Source organism: Nematolebias whitei, chromosome 7, assembly GCF_014905685.2.
Source record: "Nematolebias whitei isolate Nwh7 chromosome 7, NemWhi1, whole genome shotgun sequence".
NCBI lineage: Eukaryota > Metazoa > Chordata > Actinopteri > Cyprinodontiformes > Rivulidae > Nematolebias > Nematolebias whitei.
In genome coordinates this window covers 16705908-16730121 of record NC_056504.1, presented here as the reverse complement: position 1 = coordinate 16730121, position 24214 = coordinate 16705908, and the positions used below count along the sequence as shown (strand labels likewise).

The 24214-nt window shown below is 40.5% G+C and overlaps 1 protein-coding gene across 1 annotated transcript in view; it reads left to right on the top strand.

The window, feature by feature from the left end:
* Window positions 1-24214, top strand: part of foxp1b (forkhead box P1b) — a gene marked incomplete in the record, with an annotated part of 454424 nt that overhangs the window by 316523 nt on the left and 113687 nt on the right. Inside the window, 9 exon segments of the mRNA XM_037678670.1 lie at window positions 2047-2154; window positions 11360-11447; window positions 12564-12647; window positions 18101-18305; window positions 18397-18473; window positions 18997-19098; window positions 21052-21173; window positions 22048-22117; window positions 22320-22486. Coding sequence (XP_037534598.1) covers window positions 2047-2154; window positions 11360-11447; window positions 12564-12647; window positions 18101-18305; window positions 18397-18473; window positions 18997-19098; window positions 21052-21173; window positions 22048-22117; window positions 22320-22486 — 1023 coding nt within the window.

Below are 24214 nucleotides of genomic sequence, written 5' to 3'. Positions count from 1 at the left end.
GATATAAATAGGTTGCTCCCATCTTAAAACGGCTCCTATCTCTAAAAAAAAAAAAAAAAAAAAAAAGTGACCACACAATACATATATATATATAAATCTTATTCTTTTAAAAACTTAATGTTAGGCTGATTTCAGGTCCAGACCTCCTTTGCAAAAGTGATCTTTGATCTAATTTGTCTGGTTAAATTAATGTTAATAAATCAATAAATAACAAAACAAAACCCCCAAGTTATTCCTCATGGATAGAGAATAAGAAATGCTTTGTAAACTTAGTGGACATTTAAAATGTGCAGATATTTAATCTCAAATTTATACTGCAACTTATACATTAATTTGGATTTTACTTTAAATTATAACACTAGTTTAATAAATAAATCATCTTTTTTATAGAAGACGAACTGTGTGGTCAATATCATTAAAGGGATAGCTCAGCCATTTTGAATTGAAGCTCTGTAAAGGTATAAACAGTGTCTTACCTGTTGGTTGATTTCTTTTTGGATGAACTTAGTTTAGAAAAACAGAGTTTAATTCTAACCATATTAACAAACTAATGGCTAACACAGCTAAGATATAAATAGGTTGCTCCCATCTTAAAACGGCTCCTATCTCTAAAATGTCATAGTTTTTATTTTTTTATTTTTACAAAAAATCCATCTTCTTCCTTTATATCCACTGTACTGTAAACCTTCATACTGCTGACAGTTTTGTATGGTATGGTTAATTTACATTAAACTCTGTAATAGGGATGCACAATATTGGATTTTTGGCCGGTATCTGCTATGCCGATATGTTAAAACTTATTTGTCCGAAAACCGATATGGATGCCGATATATTATTATTATTATTTATAATTATTATTTTATTCTTTTTCAGAACATAGCCCTCTTATTTAGGCTTATTTGCTACAAAAATTGTGCAAAAACTGTAAGAGCTGGTGACATATATTCAGTAACGGTCATATGATATGCATAGCATTTTAACTTATATTAAATGAAAAGTGTTAAATGTTATTTATTAGCATTAGTCACCTGCGATGCTGTCTCACTTGTGGAGGCTTGTTCCAGGTTCTTAGCTGCAGTGTGGGCTCCTCTGCACTCCTGTGCATGAAGGACAGCTTTTTTAAGGTCAAAGTTTTTGTCTATCCATTGTGCCGTAAGACTAATCATGCTAACGGAGCTAACACGACATCCAAATGTCTGTGGTAAAACTCACCCAACAAGTCGTGCTATCGGCTATTAGCTTCTCAATGACGTCGGAAATGACGGCTTGTAACTCGGGTAACGTTACATCGGAAAAATATCTTCGACTGCGGACGATGTAGCGAGGCTCAACATAGTCCAAAAATCTTCGGAATCCAACATCCTCAATGAAAAGTAAAACTTCCACACTGCAGACATTTTGAATTTTCCTCTCCACCATGACCAGATCAAGTAGGCGCACGTGACGTCATCACATTGTGCTGCCGCTGCAGGTATCCTTGTCACTGGGTTGTCATACAAAAACAGCTCCTTTTATATTGGTGAGTTATTTTGATGGAATGGCCGATGTCCGATATTTAACTTTAACACTAATATCGGTCGATACTGATACCATGTCGATAATATTGTGCATCCCTACTCTGTAGTTACTTTCAAGAGCATGTAGCTCTTGCAGGCTCGTCGTGTATTTCTGCTCAAATGACCATGTAAGATAAGACAAACATGATGGTGGTGAAAAGGTTTATGAAATAGCCTCTTCAATAACTGCTATTTAACTACTTTAATAGTATTTAGAGCATCCAGAAAATACATAAATGCTTGACTTTTATTTTAACATTTTTGAAACAGTACAAAATTTCCATGAAATGTTTGTACGTGAAATATAGTCCCTAATCTAACCAAAAATAAATAAAAAATGAAGCCTGGAAATGCTGAGCTCTGAGAACACTCAGGGAGGCTTTGGGTGCAACAAATAAACCATCATCTGTAGTTTTGTGAATTTTCGGCCCTTTATTTGAAGCTTTACTGTGATTTGACTGAAGACTTTCTCTCTTGTTGTTTCTTTCAGTTCGACGCTGGAAGATCATTCCCCCAACAGTCACCCTCTTTACGGCCACGGTGTCTGCAAGTGGCCTGGATGTGAAGCGGTCTTTGATGATTTCCAGTCATTCCTCAAGTAAGTAAAAGTCATAGCCAGAGGTTCCTTTCTGTCACAGTTTGTTTGTCCTTTTTTGGGTCGATTGCATGTTTCGTGACCCCTGGCAACGCAGACGCACTGCAGGTGCAGCTAGTTGTTATTCCCGAGTCTGGGTCGGCCCGCTCTTGAAAAGGGCACTGTGGTGGGGTCTCCTTCTGGGAACTGCATGGGCCTCTAATTCCTGTGATAAGTGCAGTTCCCATGGTGATGGGGGCCGTTTTTCCCAAACAAACAACGGTAGGATGTTTATCTGTGGCAGCTTGCACTCAGGGAGCCCTGCATGTTTGCCCTTGTCGCTGGACGGGGGAACGCTTTCTTCTTCTTCAATTTTCCTCTCTTTTAGATGTCAAATTCTTTTGCACTCGTTCCTCTTGCTTTATGTTTTTGAGGTGCTTTTGTTGTTTCTGCCTCGAGCAAAAGAAGATGGTAGTGACTTTGCGTGTGTCTGTCTGTTTGCTTTTTGAGTTAGCAAAATATCTAACGAACCAGGAGTGTAAACTTTGGAGTCAGTTTCATTTATTGTGGTTGCTATAGCTCATCAGAAATATGCAAAAATGTTTTTGTTCAGTCAATTCTACAAACATGGAGATGACAGTTGGAGCTGCAGTAGAGTCATCCACAATTAATACTCCAAGGATTCCAGGCTCTTTATTGTCATTCGCACCACATGTGGTACATGTGGTGGAATGACATTGTGTACACAGGGTTCCAGTTACATCCAACAAAAGTATAAAATGTAAAAGAAAAACAGTAATAAGATCTAAGATATGAACTTAGAAAAATGTTAACGAAAAATACACTAAGCACTAGTAGTACAAAAACAATATGCTGAACAGCAGCACAAACCAAGCACTAACTGTGTGATATCTAAGTTGACTTTAACTTTGTCTTTGAGTCATCTTTGTTAACTAAAAATCTCATGAACCACTGGATGTATTTAGAAAATAAATATTGTACCACTGAAGAACTTTTAGAGTCAACCCAAGTCCAGATGCCCCCAAGAGCTAATCAACCTTAGAAAACACACAAATAGTAAAAATGCAGACAGTTTTACAGAAATGGAAGTAAAACTTGGTGTGGTAGTATCTGAAAGTCATCCTCAACACTTGTTCTGTGAGTTAACATGTTTAGTGGTATCTCATACAAAGTGTAACCAAAACAGCTAAAGTTTCCTCCCTTCTCACTATGAGATGATCTTAGTTTAACACTATGTCCAGTGGGGGATATGCATCCTTTAAAGCAGTGGTTCTCAAACTGGGGTCCCCGGACCCACGGGGGTCTGCGAGCTGGTGCTTGGGAGTCTGCAAAAAAATTAAAAAAATTACAAGCACATAGATGTTAAACAATCCGTTAAAATGCATCAAAATGCATGAAATCACATCTGGAGGAGGGGGCGTGACAAAGAGACCATCTTAGCACCAACATAACTGGTTTGTTCCACTTTGGAGTAAGCTGTTGGGGGAAGAATCAGTTTTGTGTTGTGTGTTTCCTTGACTGATGAAGCCTTCTGGATGGGAGGTGAAACGTTTCAGCAAAAAAAAAAAAAGAAACTGTCCAGATGACCTGACTGAAAAATGTTGGACTGTATACCTGGATTATTGAGCATAGACTTTGTTGAAATCGCATTTATTTTATTAAAAATTTTCAGGGGTAGGACCCCGCCCATGTGCTATTTGCGTTTTGGTTTCGATCTATTCACAAATGAAGCTGTTACTTGGTCTAACTACTGCTTTTATGATTCTGTTCAGTTTAATGTAAAGTGTTTTCTGTAATAATTTGAAGAAGTGATAATACATTTATGTTCATTATGTGAATAGGTAAAGTGGTCTTTGATTCTGTTAATTTTCTCAAAACTGTCATTTTTGGAAGTTGAAATTAAAATTTTTGTTAATTAATTGTGTCTTGAATGAAAAATACCCCGTGTTTAAAAGTATAAACATTGTATTAACACTATTAAAGAACAGGTATTAAGTATTTATGTTACACAAATATTTCCATTGCATTAAAGAGTCAAATTGAAGAAAATTATTTAATAAACATGAGAGTTATGAGCTGAAGCTTTTTCTCCTTGTAAGGGGTCCCTGAACCCAAAAAGTTTGAGAACCCCTGATTTAAAGAATGCCAAACCTTTCAGTTTCACTGTTCACGGCTGAGACCTCATCCGTGTAATTAACCACACATATTTTCATCATAAAGCTCCAGCCAAGCCAGCGTCACCTGCTGTGCATCCTCGTTGCGGTGTGTGATTGTAAAACTCGCTCAACTCTGTCCAGACTAACATTCTGCACCGTTTTTTCCCCGTTTGAGTCGCAGCCCTGGTTTACTAATCAGCTGTGTGTGCAACGCGCTCTCAATAATCCAACACATAACAATGCCATGGCTACAAAGAGGATGAAAACATCTGCGTTGTGACAGCAGATCAATGGCTCACTGTCACCCAGGATTAGTCGCACTTTAAACAAGATATGACACAATTCCATTATCCTAAAACGAGCAGTCAGCGAACGCACCACCTTGTGCACAGAAGCAGGAGAGAAAGGTGCTGCAGAGGCCCGCCTCATCAGCGGCTGAGAGTTTTCACACTCATCATCTTGAAGTTTCTTTTCCGTGTTTACATGAATCCGCGTTGAACCAGCTTGTGTTTAATAAGTTCATTAGGTTAGGTTGTATGGTAGCACAGTTTCCATCTCAATAAAATCGTGTATTCTTATTTTAATGTGAGCAACATCCTGTGCTACTTAGTTATTAAAACACATATCTCTCACACACACACATTTTCACACAAAGACATTCATTCTTTAGATTAGGGTGTGCCTGCCTAAATCTATCACTATTTATTGTATTCTGACATGGCCTCACCCTTTGTTTATAGAACGGAGGAGAATTAAAGTCAGTGTGGAGCTCAGCCTGAAAACGTCTCTAAGTGCACTCAGCTCTTGTTTTTACAAGTGTTTTTATCATGGCAACATCTTGTTTACTTTAGTTGCCTGCTCAAACTGCTTGGAACATGTTAAGAAAACATTTGAGGAGAGTCTCCACAAAGCTGCCTTTGTCTAACGGCAGGCGAGAGTGCGAGCGGCTCACCAAGGTGTTAACTCTCAAAACCTTAAGCACTTCCACATGAAACCCGGCGACTGATACCGCGGGCCTCTGAAAGGATTCCAAAACAAAAACAAAGAATACATCAGACATTATAATGCTCCTTCCAACTCCTCCTGAGGTTGAACGTCTAACCAGAGGCCGTATGTCTTTGAGTGTAGTCAGCAGAACACAGTGTTCTGTGTAGCGGGGAGACAGAAAGGTGAGGAGGACTCTATAATGTCAAACACATTTCTGCTCCACAAGCCAACAGTAACAACCAACACTGGAATGAAACCATAGGCCCAGTCTAAATAAGAAATATCGTAACAGTTGTTTCATACTGCGTCTGTTTATTTTATCTTTGAGAGAAAACATGACATACCTACGCCATATATCTTGATAAATACAAAATACCAAATCACTGTTCCTGTATTTGGGTCCAGCACACAGAGAGGGGTGGGACTGGGTCCATATGAGGACGTGCTGGTTTTTATTGGGGTTCAGGACCCCTCTATGTCCAGTCAAAGGTCAGAGCCTGGAAAACACTACAGTGCCCTCTAGTGCTGCGTGGTCAAAACACAAAACACCTCTGGCACACTTCAGCACCAGAGGTGAGTAAGAAAATGACAATCTTAAAATAATATAGACTGAGATTAAAAAGAATTTGAATTTGACAAAATATTTGTAGTAAAAATAAACAAATTAAACCCCGTTCATCAGTGTATACATTTCATTTCTACTGTATAAATGTGTATTCCCATCCATTCCCATCCACATAAAGGGTACACATTGGAATCAGAAGTATTTGTAATGTGGACATTGGCATGTGTGTGTGTGTGTGTGTGTGTGTGTGTGTGTGTGTGGGGGGGGGGTGTCTGGGGATCCTCCCTCAGAAATTTTTGAATAAAGTAGATGCCATTTCCTGCATTCTAGTGTATTTTAACGACTGCGGTACAGCCTTCCATTCTGAAACCTTACTCTCACTCCAATCAGAGTGCTCGATTACAACAATCTTTACAGCTGGGCTGTATTTGCACAGTTGTGAATGGACTCTGTTTAAAGGCAAATAACGTACAAAAAAAACAACATTTCAGCTAGATTTCCTTATTTTAATTCCACACATTTAAATCATGTTTCTCACCAAGTTTGTGTAAATTCAGCTGTGGGTTTTTTAAAGACATTTCAACTTTAATGTGCTTTAACACACAGCATCAGGTCAACACTATTTGTGTTTATAGAGATATTAAATAAAAAAAAACATCACCACTAGACTTTTTTACTTGTGTTCAACACTACTCATCTAAAGGGTGTTTCTCACAAGCTTGAGGACAATAAGTTGTGGAATTTCAAAGAAATTTCAACTTTAATGCACCTCAACACACAGTGTCTTACAGCGTCATATACTTAGCATATCGCTAAGCTAGCCATGATGTTCAATACGGACATGCTAGCTAAGATGCTATAGACATAGTGCTCTACTTCTCTCAAGCATCCTAACCACTCCGGTCAGCAACTGCCTGCATTAATGTAGCGCTAAGCTAGCAAGCAACGCAGAGGTGTCTCCACCTCCTCCCCCAGTGAGCATCCTGCCAAGACAGGAGACCCAGAGAGGAGAAACACTGCTGCTGTGTGGAGAGTTGTAGGTAACCAGGAAAACCTGGAGTGGACTTTTAGTGGTTTGAGTACTCTCCTATTAATCAAGTGGAATGGATTTTTTCACAAAGAAATTGAAACAGCTCTGAGTGACCTAACATTTCATAGTAAATGTGTGTGTGTGTGTGGTTGTGGGGGGGGGGGGGGGGGGGTTCAAATTATTATTGTTAAATGTGAGGGGGACACGTCCCCCTCACATATGCGACGCCTATGTTCCCATCCAACAGTGAGGAACACAAAACCTTCCTGAGAGACAGCTTTAAACCAAATCATTAGGAACGCCAAGAAGAGAAAACCTTGCGCGAACTAACTGATATGTAAAAAGCCGACCGCGTGAATATCTGTTTAACTTGTTTTATTGTGGCAATTTACATTAGAGTCCGTCATCCTGCCGGAGAGCGTCTTAAAAGGGGCTTCATTTGAAGTCCAGAAAGCGACACATGCCAATGTTCATAGCCTCCGCCGACATCAAGTCCCCGTTTCCTCTGCTCCCGTGTCCAGACACTCCTCTCAAGGCTGCATTAGGGCCATTTGAATATTTCATTTCCTATTAATTATGCACTGTGACTCTCCATGTCATTAGAAGAAATAAAGTGGAGTGTAACAAAGGATGAAAAGGAGCGCGGCACACGTCTCGTATGAGCGGAGGAATTCCAAAGCTGCTCACGTAGGACACCCCCTTCATTGAAAATTCAGTCCGGGCCAGTTAAATTGAAGCCGAAACGTCTTTACCTATTATTTTCCTCTTTGAAATTTAGTAAGATGTCCTGAAATGTTTACCAGTTTCATTTTCCGGCCCACTTAATTAAACGGGCGTTTATTTGATTCAAACAAATGGAAAGCCCTGAGAAGTCTGAATAGATTTCAGCAAGAAAAGAGCTGGTACTGGTCACACTTCCTTTAAATGTGCCTCTTTAATTTCTTTTTTTATCCTCCTACACTGCAATAATTAACTTCAAGTGATGAATGTATTGCACAGACACTTTGAAACATGCATTATGAAAACACAATAGGAAGACTTGACCAAGGGAAGAGAGCACATTTCCCATGAAGATTTAAATCATTCACCTCAAGGATGGAAATGCTGCAGCTGAACACATTTCCAGCAGAGCTCTGTCTTTTTTTTGTGTCCAGTTTCTGAGTGTAAATGTGGTGTTTAATGCACAAACGTGTTGTCTGAAAATAAAGCAACGGCGTGAAATTTATTGGGCCATCATACAGCCTCCGCTGCCACCGTGCCGTCGCAGGTTGACTCTGGCTGCTTTTGATTTGCTGCAAATGGCAGAAAAAGTGCGAACGAAAAGGCAGACACCTTTCTCTCGTCCGCCCGTGCCACTTCGTGCACACGCAGACATGCCTGGTGACAGTGACCTACATGGTCACCGCAGATGTGATAAAATTTATGATATATATAATATATTGGATCCATTAGCGAGCATAATGAAGTAGTGAAATGAAAGGGTATTTGTGAAATCGGTTCAAACATCCTGCTCGGATTATGATTAAATGATTAATGAAATGCCTCTGCATAAGCATTTTCAAACAGTAATTCATGCGGCAGCTGATAAAATTCCTCCAATCATATTTTCTTCACTCATGAACCTTATCTCCACCATTTTATATAAATCATAGGAAAAAAAACAGTCTGCTACCCAGCCAGCTACTTTAGATTAGTTATAAATGTGCACGCAAAGAGAACATCTTTTCTGAATAAAATAATCACACGTAATTATATTCATAATTCAAGTTTGTGACAGATCCCATCTCCTTGTCCTGTTGTCCTCTACATGTGGACTGGCTTCATTCCTGTCCCCTTATTTTAAAGAATAAAATTAACAAAGAAAAACACTGAAAAAGGCTAAATGAAGGTGGCAGAGGAGAGCTGCAGTGGGAAGACTGGCTCTTAGGGCACTGGTGCATAATTTAGTAAAGGAATCCAACCTGAAATTCTTCAATCGTTCCTCTTATCAGTGAGCTGTGGGAGCAGTCATCCCCATCATGAATTATTAAATGTCATTCTTTTACATTAAAAGAAGTGCATATAATCGCTGCAGTCTGTTGTACTATTCGTTTATATGTGCTTCCACAGGCTCTGCACTCACTGATCACTGAAACAGACGTCTTCTTCTGCATCTAAAGAAAGTTCAGTTTGATCCGTAGTTTCATGTTTGATTTCCTGGTTTTTTCCCTCATCGCAGAGTAAAATCGGGGAATCACAAAATGGAAATGTCCATTTTGTGAACACGATAACTTGAAAAATAAGTGAGATACCAACTTCCATTTTGGTGTGTGGTAGGCGTAAGGTCACCATCAAAATTTGGGTTGCCACATCAAAACGATGCTGCAAACCAGTGGTGTAGTCTGCATTTTTGTAGTGGGTATACTGTACTTAGAAACCAAAGTACACTGGTTAGTACAATGTAACCTTTAATTAATTTGTTTAAGCATATTGAACATTTCCAAATTTCTCTGATGCTTATATTTGAATAAATGAGCAACAAACTTTGTGCAACAGTTCTCTTTTTATTAAAACATGTTATAGAATTTATAAAACAGTATCAAAGCAAAACATGTTCAAGCATTAAGTACAGAAGTATTAATTATACAATAATTCACTGGATAAGTGAATGTAATAAACAAGAGCTGCATACAGACAGATTGTTACAGAAACGTTTAACTGCCATTTAACGTATCAGTGACACCTGTCTGATGATATGTTACATAACACTGGGCACTTTTAAGTGGGTATACTGAAATTTTTATATTTTCTAGTGGGTATACTCCGTATGCCCATGTATCACATACACTACAGCACTGCTGCTAACAGAACCACTCTGCTTAAAGGACCATGCTGCTGTAGTTGTATTCCCTTTTCACTTTTGGCACCTTGTTTTTGTATTTCTTGTTGTTGATTTTGGCGAGTTGGGATGGTTCTTCTCGTCCTGAGCATTTCATGGCATTGTTGACCTTGTGTTGACCTGCATATGACAATAAACCTAAAATCCAAGATGGCTACCACCATACATAGATGTAAACTGACCACCCCTATTATTAGTATGAAACTATGCCTTCTAGTTTTTCTGTTGCTTAAAAGTGTAGTTTCTTGAAATGATTGGGGTGGCCAAAGGTGGTCAAGGCCACCACTGGCCACCCCCTGGCTCCACCGTTGCACCTGGTCATGGATAAAAGTGCTCCCTTCACTCATCAGGATTCATCACTTAGCACTGTCTAGGACAAGAACAAAACCTCCCTCTGTTCCTAAACACAGTGTAACTCCTCCCCACTTTAATATCTTGCATCAAAAACATTAAAGTTTATGAATTCCCTGTTCAGTTCCAGTCCAGAAAAATTTGGAAACCTCATCTTGCAAACTCCAAACATTCACTATTTAAATGCCTCTGGAACGGGGGACGTTGGTGTACAGCTTGTTGTATTATCACTCACCACTGATAGGCTTGTGTGTGCGCATGTTTTTGTTAGTGAAATATCTACTGTATTTTCCACCATACACGTCGCACTGCCCTATAAGTTGCATCAGTCCCAATATGTCTAAATAAAGTGGAAAAATCCATAAATACATCGCTTTGCCTTATATGTTGCATCTATTATGTGTCACCGCTGACAACCTGGAAATGTGGGCCGGTGATGTGCCAAAAAATTGATTGGCTGCCAAATGGCAGCTGCAGGAGCATGCACAGGAGGACTTTAGCAAGAATTTAACAAGATTAACACCTACAAACAATAATTTGTTTGCACAACTTTATAGTAAAGGTGTGTCTCAGTTGAACTTTTACTTAATAAATGGACTTCAATGGTCAAATCAGCTGCATTTCTCTGGGGCGGAGCAGTGAAATGAAGCTGATTTGACGGTTGCTCCAGTTGAGCTGGACAAAGGTGGCAGGCTATGGCAAGCCGACTGTGTCATTAATATCCACTTTTACCCATTACATGACACAACGGCATGCCTTACTTCTCGAGTGCCATCTAGTTGCTGAAAATGGTAGTGTTCAATATTTTCAGTCAGAATGAATGAACACAGTCATATCTCAGCCAAAAATTGGTTTATAAATATGAGAAAAATCCATAAATATGTTGCTTCGGCGTTTAAGTCACAGGGCATGTAAAAAAATTTTTTTTTAAACGTAGGCTGAAAAATTTGGTAATATCTGGCAAATTGCAGAAAAGAATTACTGAATCTACAGCTGTTGGACTGTAGTCAACCCCATTCAAGATGGCTACCACAGCCAACTGACCTTAGACAACACAGAAATGGCAGTAGCTCAGGCTTACAGATAAACTATGTGGTTGTAGCTGAGAGTTATTCACAACACACGCTCTGAGCATGAGGTTTGACCAAAGCATCGTTTTCCAGCATAAGCTTTTTTAAAACTCTGCCTTGGACGGTGGCATGCCGGTGACGTGCTCTCCTTAACGTTTGTGTGTTTTCCAGGCATCTGAACAACGAGCACGCCCTGGACGACAGGAGCACGGCCCAGTGTCGGGTGCAGATGCAGGTCGTACAACAGCTGGAGCTGCAGGTATTGTCCCGCTGCTTGTTTTCACCCAAATATTTATGTGTCCTCTTCTGTTACACATCCTCAGAGTCTCCTGACACCCCCACCCCCGTCTGTCTGATGTCAGCCACCAGGTCACTCGTGGTGGGCGGGTGTGTGTGTGTGTCAGGAAGAATGAAATAATTTTGTACATTTGCTGGTAACCAGTCATTAAAAATGTGTTATGTATGCATGACAGGCAGGAGAAGATATATGAACGGCCCGGGGCTAAGTAGAGAAGATAATTACATTTTGAATTTTACTGGGTTTTAAAGTTATTTATGACTTTTAACTGTTTGGCATCACCGATAAAACACTTGGTGAAATGACTCGGCAGCATGGTGGGGACAGTGAGGAACCAAAAGGTTCTTGTAATTCACAACAACAAAAAAAGTTTAAAAGAGCCCTAATAAGTTGTTATAATATATTATTTTTGTAAGAGATAAAATAGCTATTTAAATAATTAATACAATTACCAAAAAAGATGTTTAAAACTGCCATTCCATCTGCGTCATTAAGGCATTTATTAGTATTTTATGGTGAAATAAATGTGTTCCTATTTGTCAGTGACATCAGAAAATGTTTTGGCACTGTTCAGTCGTGGTGCAGAGTCACATGACTGCCTGAAATGACTGGTAAAGATCATGAAGTCGTTCTGGTTTGCTAGAAGTTAACATCAGACAGTGAGGTTTGAGCTGCTCGTACGTTCACCATGCCTCTGTCGTGTTATTTCTGCTCCGGTGGTTTATCATCTGAAGGGATCACAGAGGCTTTAGCAGACACACACCTCCTCTGCACGCAGCTCGTCATCATCACTCGAGCTGGCAGCTGAGACAGCGCTGACGTTCAGACAGGTGGACAGGACTGAGACGTTTTGTTGTCTTCACAACTTCCAAACTGCTTTTCCACTAAAAACTTATTGAGATTATACCATTAGCATTCTTTTAATACAAATAATTAAATAATGCTCTGAAAATAGGGTTGCTCATATAGAGTTATAGTGGAAGTGTCTTCAGTGCAAAGGGATCGCTGGAATTAATTAAAGTGTAAAAATAGATTTTTCTGTGTCGTTTATTTATTTAAAAACCTTTCTCATTACAGCTAGCAAAAGACAAAGAGCGTCTGCAAGCGATGATGACGCATCTTCATGTCAAGTCCACAGAGCCCAAAGCCACCCCGCAGCCGGTGAGCAGCAACCCTGTCATACATCTCCCCCCCCCCCCCCCCCGTCCCTCCCCCACCCACTCTTTTGTTTGTCTTAATTGGCACACATGTATTCATTAATCCTTTCCCCCATCTTCTTATTTATCTGCTAAATAAAAACAGCTGTTCTCTTGAGAGAGGCAGTAAATATAGTTTGGAGCACATCTGCTGACATCTGAGATTCAATTTGGTGTTTGTGATGAACTGGATGCACACGCTGCGTAATGGCCTCCCCTCCTCTGCCTCTGCGTGGCCTGTGTGAGCGCACAAAACATGCAAAAGTTCTGGGTGGAAACAATAAATGTGTTAGAATTAAAATTACCATCTTTACATATACACATGAAAAGTAACGTACTAAACATAAATCCATTTCCATGTGCACAATTAAACACAAATCTTTATTTAGAGTGTCTGAATGTAACTATTGATCTAATTATTTCCTATAATTCTAACTGAGCTGTTGTACAGCTGTGCCAGTCTAATGTATCGTGTTAGCAGAACTGGATTTGAATAGATTTTTTTATTGATTACACATGATAGCAGATGCTCAGGTATTTGTCAGGAATTAACTCTGTATTTCTAATAATAAACCATATGTGTGCTGGAAATAATAGATTTAGTCCTTAATGTTTTAATTATGAACAAATCAATCACAGGAGGAAAACTAAAATATTAGTGAATTTCTTTCTATTTTTTGACATATTCTGAACATTATACCTTCTTACTCTCGCTGTATGCCAGCTGAAGCCCTCCACTGCAGGGCCAAGGCTCCACGTATAGCGTTTAAACGTCTGTTCGGTTCTGTCGTGTTTAAGACGGAGCGTCCACATCATATTTCAGTCGGTGTGACACTTCATCGCACTCACACATGCACGCAAATGGACAATACACATGCAGCAGTCTTGTCCCTGTGCTGTTTGGATCATTTATTTACAGTCAGAGTGGAGGCTGTTGACGACCAGAGGCTGCGTGCACGCTCAGCACAGCGCAGCCGCTCCGCAGAAAGCGCCTGGAGATGCTGAGTGACAATAAGCTGTGTGTCGAAGCTGCGCCCGCGCTGCACGTTTTGATTGTGCAGATTAGAGCGCACAACGAGGGCTCTGACACGGGGACATTTGTATATGAAAAGTGGTTGGGGCGGCAGATAGCATCTTGAGTTCACTACCTCTCTTCTCTCCCCTGGGCCTGTGAGAACGGCTGTGTCAGAGCTCAGTGTTAGCACTCTCAAGAGGGCGAGCTGGGATTTATTTTTTTATTCAAATAAATAGACTCCCATCCTCCAAGGCGTTTCTGCCTGCTGTAAGCTGCTGTGAGGCCCTGCGATGAAAATGTCTGGCTGGGAGAGTGGAGGTCACGGCCCGCGGCCCCACAGAGCCTACGAGGAGGTTGCATGAGAAGTAGGCAGAAATACGAAGCGGAGTCAAACCATCCTCAGAGATGAGCTGAAACTGAGCCACTCTGAGAATACACGAGTTGTTGCTTTAATTGTTATTTACTCGTGTTGTGTGACGTAATGTGTCAAACGAGACGCCTCGCCATGAAGCAGCTCAGGTGAACTCTCTGCTTTAAACTGCGTTTATAAACGAAGCACACTCGTCTTTTTCTGCTGCCTTTTAGGTGGATGGGGGCGGAGGAAAGATGAAAACAAAATGTGCCACATTAGCGATGCATGTTTCCATGTGTGCATGTGTGTGTTTGTATTTGTCTCTGTGTGAGTGGGTGGGTGTCAGCGCACGGTGTCACTAAGCATTCTTGTCAGAGATCTGACCTTTTCCTCCATACATAATTAAGGAGGGACTTTTTGTTTATTTTCTTTTGCAGCTTGCCGAGTCAAAGCCAGTATAATTAGATCACCAATTACCATTTAATTAATTTCAGTGTGAAGTCTCATTTTGTCCACGAACTGGAGTGAGCCCAAATGGCGAGGCAAACAAAGGCGAGGCTATTACCAGCCTGTCTGGGCCATTGTTGAAGCCTCTCTGTGTTTATGGCCAGGGAATATGGATGAAACGTGAAACAAAGCCTGCTAATCCACAGGAAGAGAAGTCAACACCGCAGCCTCGTTCACTTGATAGCATTGTGTCAGAATCACGCCAAACCCAAGAGTAATTTATTTTGTTCACGCTGTAGAATAACACGTCTTCGGCTGCTGTTTGTAAGGATGCAGGCTGCATGTGTACATCTCTGCACAAACCCAAATTATTTGGGCAGAGGCTGCCAAGAAGATGGACTTCAGCCTCCTAAACATAAACAAATATTATGAGAACTTGGACATGTCTGCTAAAACCAGGAATTTACTGAACAGTCAAGTTTTAGGGAGAGCAGTTTTGTGCGTTATATCTGAGACAGTTTGTGTGCAAGAGACATCTGAAATTAAGTAAAACTAGAAAAATTCACATTTTCTGCAAACACTGTGAATGGTGGCTGCTGATTGACGGCTGATGTTTCTTGGAAAAGCTGAAACAGAAATAATAATAAAGCCAAAACAAGCAGAACAAAAGACAACATTTGAAAAAGTAGAGCTAGGAAATATATTTAGCTAAGTTGTGGCTAAAGGCTACGACAGAGCTTTAGGGCCACACTAAGAAAAATTAAATTAAATTAAAAGCCATAAAATTACAAGAATAAAGTTGTATGACAATAAAGTCATAATATTACGAGAATAAACATGTAGTATTACGATAATAAAGTCATAATATTACCAGAATAAACTCGTAGTATTATGAGAATAAAGTCATAATATTATCAGAATAAATTTGTAGTATTATGAGAATAAAGTCATCATATTACCAGAATAAACTTGTAGTATTATGAGAATAAAGTCATAATATTACCAGAATAAACTTGTAGTATTACCAGAATAAAGTCATAATATTACCAGAATAAACTTGTAGTATTAACAGAATAAAGTCATAATATTATCAGAATAAACTTGTAGTATTACCAGAATAAAGTCATAATATTATCAGAATAAAGATGTAGTATTAACAGAATAAAATCATAATATTACCAGAATGAAGTCATAATATTATCAGAATAAATTTGTAGTATTACCAGAGTAAAGTCATAATATTACCAGAATTAACTTGTAATATTATGAGAATAAAGTCATAATATTATCAGAATCAACTTGTAGTATTACCAGAATAAAGTCATATTACCAGAATAAACTTGTAGTATTACCAGAATAAAGTCGTAATATTACCAGAAGTTGTAATATTATGAGAATAAAGTTGTATGATAATAAAGTCAGTAGTATTACCAGAATAAAGTCATAATATTATAAGAATAAATTTTCGAGAATAAAGTCATAATCTTACCAGAAGTATTAATATTATGAGAAAAAAGTTGTATGATAATAAAGTCAGTAATATTATGATAATAAAGTCATAATATAACGAGGATAATCTTGGAGTATTATGAGAATAAAGTCATAATATTATGAGAATAAACTCGTAATTTTTTTTATCAGATTTAAGTTGTAATATTATCCAAACTCCGACATGATTAAGCAGGGTTTACCACATTTTAACTGTGGTAAAATGAATAATGTTGAGCATACATATGATAAACTGAAGCCGTATGGCATTACAATTAATGGCTGCATTGACGGATTTAGTCGTGACATAACGTGGATGGAGGAATATTTCACAAACAGTGACACAAAAGTGATGGTGGACTACTTCATAAACACAGTGACTCACAGTGGAGGCTGTCCACAGCACTCACAATGCAACCCTTCATTTCTCAATCATTTAGCTAAGGATTGGTCATTTGCTGACACGCCTACTGGTTTGATACGACTATTCTCGTAATATTAAGACTTCATTCGACTTTATTCTCGTAACTTGATGGCTTTTTATTTTTTTTCTTAGCGTGGCCCTAGAGCTCCATCGTAAAAAGTTATAAATGTATAACTCAGTGCAAAACAGTATTAAAAAGCTAAAATTATAAAATAAAATAAAAAGATCAAAACAGCACAAGGAGACAAAGATATAGCAAGTATGCTGATGTAGATTTCAAAGAGTCGTTCAAGGATTTGCAAAAATACAACATTTCTATGAGAAAAACTGTAAATGAAGTAAATATTTAAAAAGTATAAAAGTTACTAATAACAAAAATTAGCCAAATTGTCCAGAGCTGTGCTGAGTGTTTTGATCCATGAATGGTTAAAAATACTGCAGGAAACATGAAATACAATCCCCAAAAACAAAACTATGAAGACAAACAGGAAAAGAGGAAATATATTGCTGATTCAGCCCTTTCAAAATAAAATACTGTAATAACAAGGCTGTGCCACTTTTAAAGTCGGGAGATGTTGGTCGTAAATGTTAATAGTACAATGATTTTATTTAGATGTTGAGCAGTTTTTTGGGTTTGCAAATAAATAAATCAACAAATAACTGAATAAATAAATCTCTGACCCATATGATGAATAAAAGTGTGACATGTGAACTCATGATCAACACGTGATGTCTAATTCACACGTTTCTCCTCCTATTTTCTTGCTCTTTATTTCCCTTCTTCTGTTTTCTTCTTTTACTTCTTCTCAAACTCTGAAGTCATGTTTAATTTGGAAACTGGCCTCCTTCAGCAAATTAGCAATTAGAACAATTTTGTGGGAATATGTATATGTGTCATTAGTTTTCCTGCCAATTAATAGCTGGAGCATGGGGTCAGGCGAGAATTTTCCACTTGACTGCTACTGCAGTATGGAGGCTTGGCACTTGGCTCGGAGCTGCCACAGCTGCGGGAAACCGTGCTGTACCTTCGGAGCACTTCCATAATTAGTTTACCTTGTAGCCATTATTTCTTAAATCCTTCTTGTGCCTTAGCTGACCCGACCGCTCCACTCAGCGCTGAAACCAAAGCCTTTCTTCAAAGTGTTTGTGAAAAACACTGCAGGTCCATTTTGACAACAGCCATCATGACCCTAATGATGGAGGTCAGTCAGGTGCAGTGGTTAATCATCACATCACCTCTTTACCCACCTCCCCCCTACCCCATTAATGAGGGTTCACTGTACAATTTCAGCTTGTAATTAGCCCAGATTGGCTTCTTCTGTTTTTCTTATTGGGAGGCCCGCTCAGCGGTAGGTGAGAATCTCTGTCACTTTCCATCGCTGCACATCTTCACAACCTAACCTTCACTACTGGTTGTCTGTGGCCCACATTGTGTGGATGGGGGTGGGGTTGTTGTTCAAACAGGACAAAAGATTAAACAAAGACGGTGAAACTGAGTGATGGAAGAGCCAACAGAGAGCAGGAGGGAGGACCAGGGACTGAGTGGAGTATTTGGGGTCCAGGGTTGTTTTCCAGATGTTTAGTGACCCCTCACAGATCGTCCCGGGCCCCCACCTGCAAATAGAAACGACATCTGAGACAGCGGGGTCATTAGAGAACTAACCTTGTTTCTCTGTGTCTGCTATTCCTCAGCTCAACCTCGTGTCTAACGTCACATTGTCCAAGTCGGCCCCTGAGGCTTCTCCTCCTCTGAGCCTTCCCCGGACTCCCACCACTCCCACAGCCCCCCTCACCCCACTATCCCAGACGCACTCAGTCATCACAGCCAACAGCCTCCACGGCGTGGGCCCAATTCGACGGCGCTATTCTGAAAAGTACAACATGCCAATCTCTCCAGGTATGCTCGGTCAGCTCCCTCTGCAGCAGCACCCAGTGAAGTTCCATTAATGTTGGAAAACAACACGTCTCACTTTGTTTCCTGTTGACAGATCTCAGTCAGAACAAAGAGTTTTATATGAATGCAGACGTCAGACCGCCGTTCACGTATGCCTCTCTAATAAGACAGGTAAGGACTGAATGTGACGTTTACATCCTGCTGTCCATTGCTCATATCAGGACACGTTTAAATGGAGGAGTTTTAATCCACGTTCATGACTGCAGGAAGACAGTCAGGACACAAAACAGAGCCACATATTAGCATTTAGTTGGATCAGGCATTTCAGCGGCTGCGACTGCCACCAAATTCATTTCACACAACAGTGGGGATGAACCTGTTTTAAGATGACCAGTCAATTATCGCCCGACCGCAGGAATCTGGGATCTCAGGAATTAATCTGAGCCGTCCATAATTGCCGGCCTGTAATCTGCCTGAGAAATGTTTTTGCTCGCCCTTCATTTACACTCACAAAGAGAGATGTATTTAAATGTGCCGTTTTGAGTTGAACGCGCTCCACTGTTCTGAGTACACTTGGTCTGTTTTGTCTCCGGGGGGGTCACACAGGCCCGCCTGCCTGTTCTCCATCAATTATTAACCGTTTTGTGAAGTAGGAAAAAGTGACAATGTTTCTGTCACTGTTTTTTTCATCCAGGCGATCCTCGAATCTCCAGAAAAGCAGCTAACACTAAATGAAATCTACAACTGGTTCACACGAATGTTTGCATATTTTAGGCGCAACGCAGCAACGTGGAAGGTTTGTCTGTTTTTTATTTTTTTATTTTTTTCTTGTCTTGGAAACAGTGAGTGCAGAAATATTTAGTTGATGTAAGTTAGAATGGAGCAATAGTGAGGGATTATAAACTCACGTTTATGAACATACATAACAATACACCATTCATTCTGTCCAAGTGAGCCACCCTTTGTACAAACAAACCAATAAAGAAACCAGTATGCTTTTCTAAAAGTAAATAAATAAATAAATAAAAATAGAGGAAGTAGAAAAAAGTGCTTTCTTGTGATATGTGGGGCTGTTCTGTTAGTGGGTGGCATTAAACATGGACGCCTCCTGGCTGAGCCCCTCTCATCAAAAGGTAACGCACAGTTTTCCACCAGGCCTCAAAATGCTCACACACATCGGAGGGAAGCAGCGGCGAAGCCCTGAAAGCTCCCTCTGAGCCAGAGCTGATCAGTCACAAGCTGCTGTAACCGCACCACCACCCTGCTCCACCCGCGTCCTCCATCAGCGCCCATACGTGCTGACAGCTCTTCCATAGGGGCACGCCGGCGTTATAAACACTGGATTCCTCTCCCACCCTCCTGCTCCTAGCATAACAAAAGGATGATTAATGAATGTCTCCTTTCATGCTTTAACTTTTAGGGTTGAAGCTTTAAATTGTGAGATCTCTGTAGTCAAAACGACCCGGCCTGTTCAGGTCGGGTCTTTGAATGCCACGCTTGGGCTTTGTCTGATGCAAACCGTAAACTGAAGGTTTGTATTGATAAGGAATAAGACGTGGCTTTTTTTTAATCACAATAAAAGCCAATAAGTATTTGTGTTTGAGTCATTTAGATTCCTCTGACAGCCAGTATTCCTCTGGTTTATTTGCAGTTTCCATCCATCTGCAGCAGACATGGGCAACTTAAGACCCGAGGGCCAAAAGTGGCCCTTAGACAATCTCCATCAGGCCCCCAATATCCTTAGATAAAAAAATAAACAATCGTTTTTTTAATTTCTTTGTTATGTTTTTAAGATTTGATTTAAAAAACACACACACAGCAATTTATAAACAAGACTTAAGGAAATTAAATTAAACATCTTACACAAAACTTTTTTTTTTTAATCATTGTTTCCAGAACTAGACCTTAAAGACTTAGAAATACAAATATATAACTTTGTTTTGTATATCTCCGCTAACATGTATAACATGTTAAGCTAACATGTATAACGTGTTAAGCTAATGTGTATAACATGTTAAGCTAATGTGTATAACGTGTTAAGCTAACGTGTGTAACATGTTAAGCTAAAGTGTATAACGTGTTAAGCTAACGTGTTAAGCTAACATGTAACATGTTAAGTTAATGTGTATAACGTGTTAAGCTACCATGTATAATATGTTAAGCTAATGTGTATAACGTGTTAAGCTAACATGTATAACATGCTAAGCTTACGTGTATAACATGTTAAGCTCACGTGTATAACATGTTAAGCTAACGTGTATAACATGTTAAGCTAACATATATAACATGTTAAGCTAATGTGTATAACGTGTTAAGCTAACATGTATAACATGTTAAGCTAATGTGTATAACAGTTAAGCTAACGTGTATAACATGTTAAGCTAATGTGTATGACATGTTAAGCTAACTAATAGAACAAGTTAAGCTAACTTGTATAACATGTTAAGCTAACGTGTATAACATGTTAAGCTACAGAATACTGTATGTCTTATATTCGTAAAGGATATTGGAAAGACATGTTTTATAAAGCATGCTAACTATGCTACAATAAGACAAAGGTCTTCTAGATTACCTTTCATAAAGAAAATTAATTTTTAAATTCTTTACGTGGCCCTTGGGGGAAAAAAAGTTGCCTGCCTCTGATCTCCAGGCTTCGTCTGTCTAAATGAACCTCTCTCCTGTGACACCATGTTTTAAATGTACTGATAGAAACCTTTGTTTTGTCTCTCTGTCTTCACATGCACTGTAGAATGCAGTCCGACATAATCTTAGTCTTCACAAGTGTTTTGTGCGAGTAGAAAACGTAAAAGGGGCTGTGTGGACAGTCGACGAAATAGAGTTCCAAAAGAGACGGCCTCAGAAGATCAGTGGGTACGTGTTGGCCTCTTTGAGCATCTGTTTCTGCGCTGACTGATGGGAAGAAGCTGCTCCACCTCTGCTGCTCCATTTCATTGTCTGTGTGCCGTAATGTCCGAAGTCACTGCTTGCTTCAACGTGCCCCCTCCCTCCATGCTTTCAGAAGCCTTTTGGTGATGCCTTATAACCCACAATGGCTTTTTTTTTTTCGATCCCCTCCCCTCCTTCCTGTGTCTTGTCTGTTTGTCGGTTCCCCCCCCCCCCCCCACCCCATTTCTGTGCTGCCGATCACTGCATCTGCATCTGGCTGCCCCCCCCACCCCCCTTCCTGCTGGTTTGCTTTCCCAGGGTGCCATTCGCACCAACCTTTCCCTGCATAAGTGCTTTGTGAGAGTAGAGGGTGTGTTCGGGTCCTTTTGGACCCTTGATGAAGACGAGTTTAAGCGCGGCCGACACGTTCAGCGAGGTCGCCCCCGGAAACACGCCACTGATGAGAACTTTGACGAGCTGCTCGTACAGTAAGCACCTCCGCCTGCACTGCAACCCCCCCAGTCCTCAGCCCCACCTGCATGCTCCCCCTTCTCTCCTCTCAGTGTTGCCATCATGCTTTTTGTGTTAAGCTCATCATCCATCACGCTCTCACACGATCTGCCTCCATCAACCTGTTCTTCCTTCCCATGAAATGCAGAGCGTTGAAAACAGCTGTGTGGTATCGCAGAGTGATTGAACATCTTAGAACTGTAGCCTTAATATCCACATTACTACACCAGTAAATGTGTTTAGTTCAAAGTGCATTGATTTCTCTTTATGAAATCGGATCCTGTGTGTGAGGAATGCATGCTAGGTGAGACATGAGTCTGTGGTTGTAACTTAATTTTTCTGTTTGCAGAAGTCCGGCCCTTGTGAAGAACATCCAGACTAGCCTGGGCTATGGTCCAACTCTCTCCGCTGCCTTCCAGGTAAAAATAATAAGTGACTTCATCTTATGCTGCCTCGCTCACAACTTTCAAAGACAGCGAGAAGTGGATCTCTCCGACACCTCGTCACGTAGACTTTGCTTTTGGGGTCGATGCTCTGCCATGAGAAGAGTGATGGGCGACTGAGAAAACGCTGACAACTTTCTTCCGTTTCACATTTAACGCTTCGGGCTTTGCTTTTCAGGCTTCGCTGGCAGAAAACAACATACCTCTATACACTACTGCTTCCATTGGAAGTCCCACACTCAACTCCCTGGCCAACGCCATCCGTGAGGAGATGAATGGAGCGATGGACCATGGAAACAGCAATGGGAGTGACAGCAGCCCGGGACGCTCGCCTCTGTCAGCTATGTGAGTGGCACGTACACTTTCTTTCACCCCTACAATCTAAGAGAAGTGAGAAAAAGAAAGAAAATAATTTTTACTGCAGATTACACTTAACCAGGAACTCTTCAATAGGTTTTCATTGTGTGCTGCGTGGCATTAGATCAGACAGACGTATTGTCAGAGGAACAATAAATAACACGCAGAGTGATGATATTGGAGCGGTGCGTCAGGTCATGGTCGGTGCTGAGGCAGGTCTCCCTGCAGGAACGGAAACTCCACCTTCTCAAAGCTTCCAGAGCAGTCAGGAAGAGAAGACAGGAGCCCTCGTGTTGTTTTAACAGCAAGTTTATGAACTCTGCTTCACATGTCTCGCTCGCTGTCAGAGCCCCGCCATAACCAGCAGTCCAGTTCGTTCAAATATTTACAGAAACTCTGAACGCAGAGTGACAGAGCCGCTGGCTCCGACGCGGCACAACGCCTTCAGAAACGCCTCCCAAAGAAAAACAACACAAAAGCACAATTAGTCTGGAGGACATGGTCCAAGATTGTCCTGTAGGAAAGTTGTGGTGGGCCTGGAAACCACAGCTCCCCGTTCACTTGTTGTATAGGAGTGTCTGCTAAGTTGTTTGAAGCCTAAAATAATACCGCACGCGCGGCATCGCTTCCAGATGTGAGGCCCGATTCCCGATGAGCAGCGTCAGTAGACTATAGGATGGCCTCCTGAAATATAAAAGCTTTGGGGAAAATTGTGCCTGGAAAAAAAGAGAAAGGAAGGTGTTGTACTGAGCTTCTGGCCCAACAGAGTGCCATCTCTAATCACTGTGAACATAGCTGAGAGCGTGGCTGTGCAACAGGAAAGGCAGAGACAGGATGGGTGTGCTGGCCTGCAGGCAGCCCGCCTCTCCCTCTGCTTCTATCTTTAGGCTCATCCAGCTCACACTTTCTTCTCTGTGATAAAGTCTATAAGCTTTGTGCACGTACAAAATGAGTTCATGTGTTCTCTTGCTTTTAAAGAACTTGCATTAACAAAATACGCTGATAGATTATGCATCAAATGATGCAACCAGCACGGCGACATTCAGAAGAGAAGCAGACATGTAACATCACTCCTGTTTGTCGAAGATGCTCCGGCTCACCGTGTTTCAGACGCTTCATCACCAAACACGTGTGCTCCACATGCACCAAGGTGCTGGCTGACAGGACAAAGAGTTTTCTCAGTATGAAAACCAGAGCACTTTTATATGACGGGGCTTTAGGGCCACGCTAAAAAAAAAAAGCCAAAAAATTACGAGAATAATGTCGTGCGAGTGTTTTTGCAGCTCATGTTTTGTTTTTTTCCCACAACGCGACCTGTCAATCAATCCAGTGTGCGTGTCAGCAAATGAGCAGGTTTACCACATTTTAACTTTGGTAAAATGAAGAATGTTGAGCGTCTTGTGAAGTTATACTTTGGTATTGGATTAACAAATAAGGAGATAGTTAATCTGTTAGCACATCAGCATCAGATTATAATCAGTATCAGGACTTTGAACCTGCTTACAGTAAGATGGTAGCTCTGATGGGCTGCAGCAGCTCTTTGCAGATAACGAGCATTTAGCTTCGGATTGGTCATTTGCTGACACGCCTACTGGATTGATTGACAGGTCGCGTCACAGATCTGACTCATGGAAGAAAATAAATAAATAAATAAATGAGAGGTGAAACAAAAAAAGTCTCGTATGAGATATACGTATATACGTCTCGTATATATAT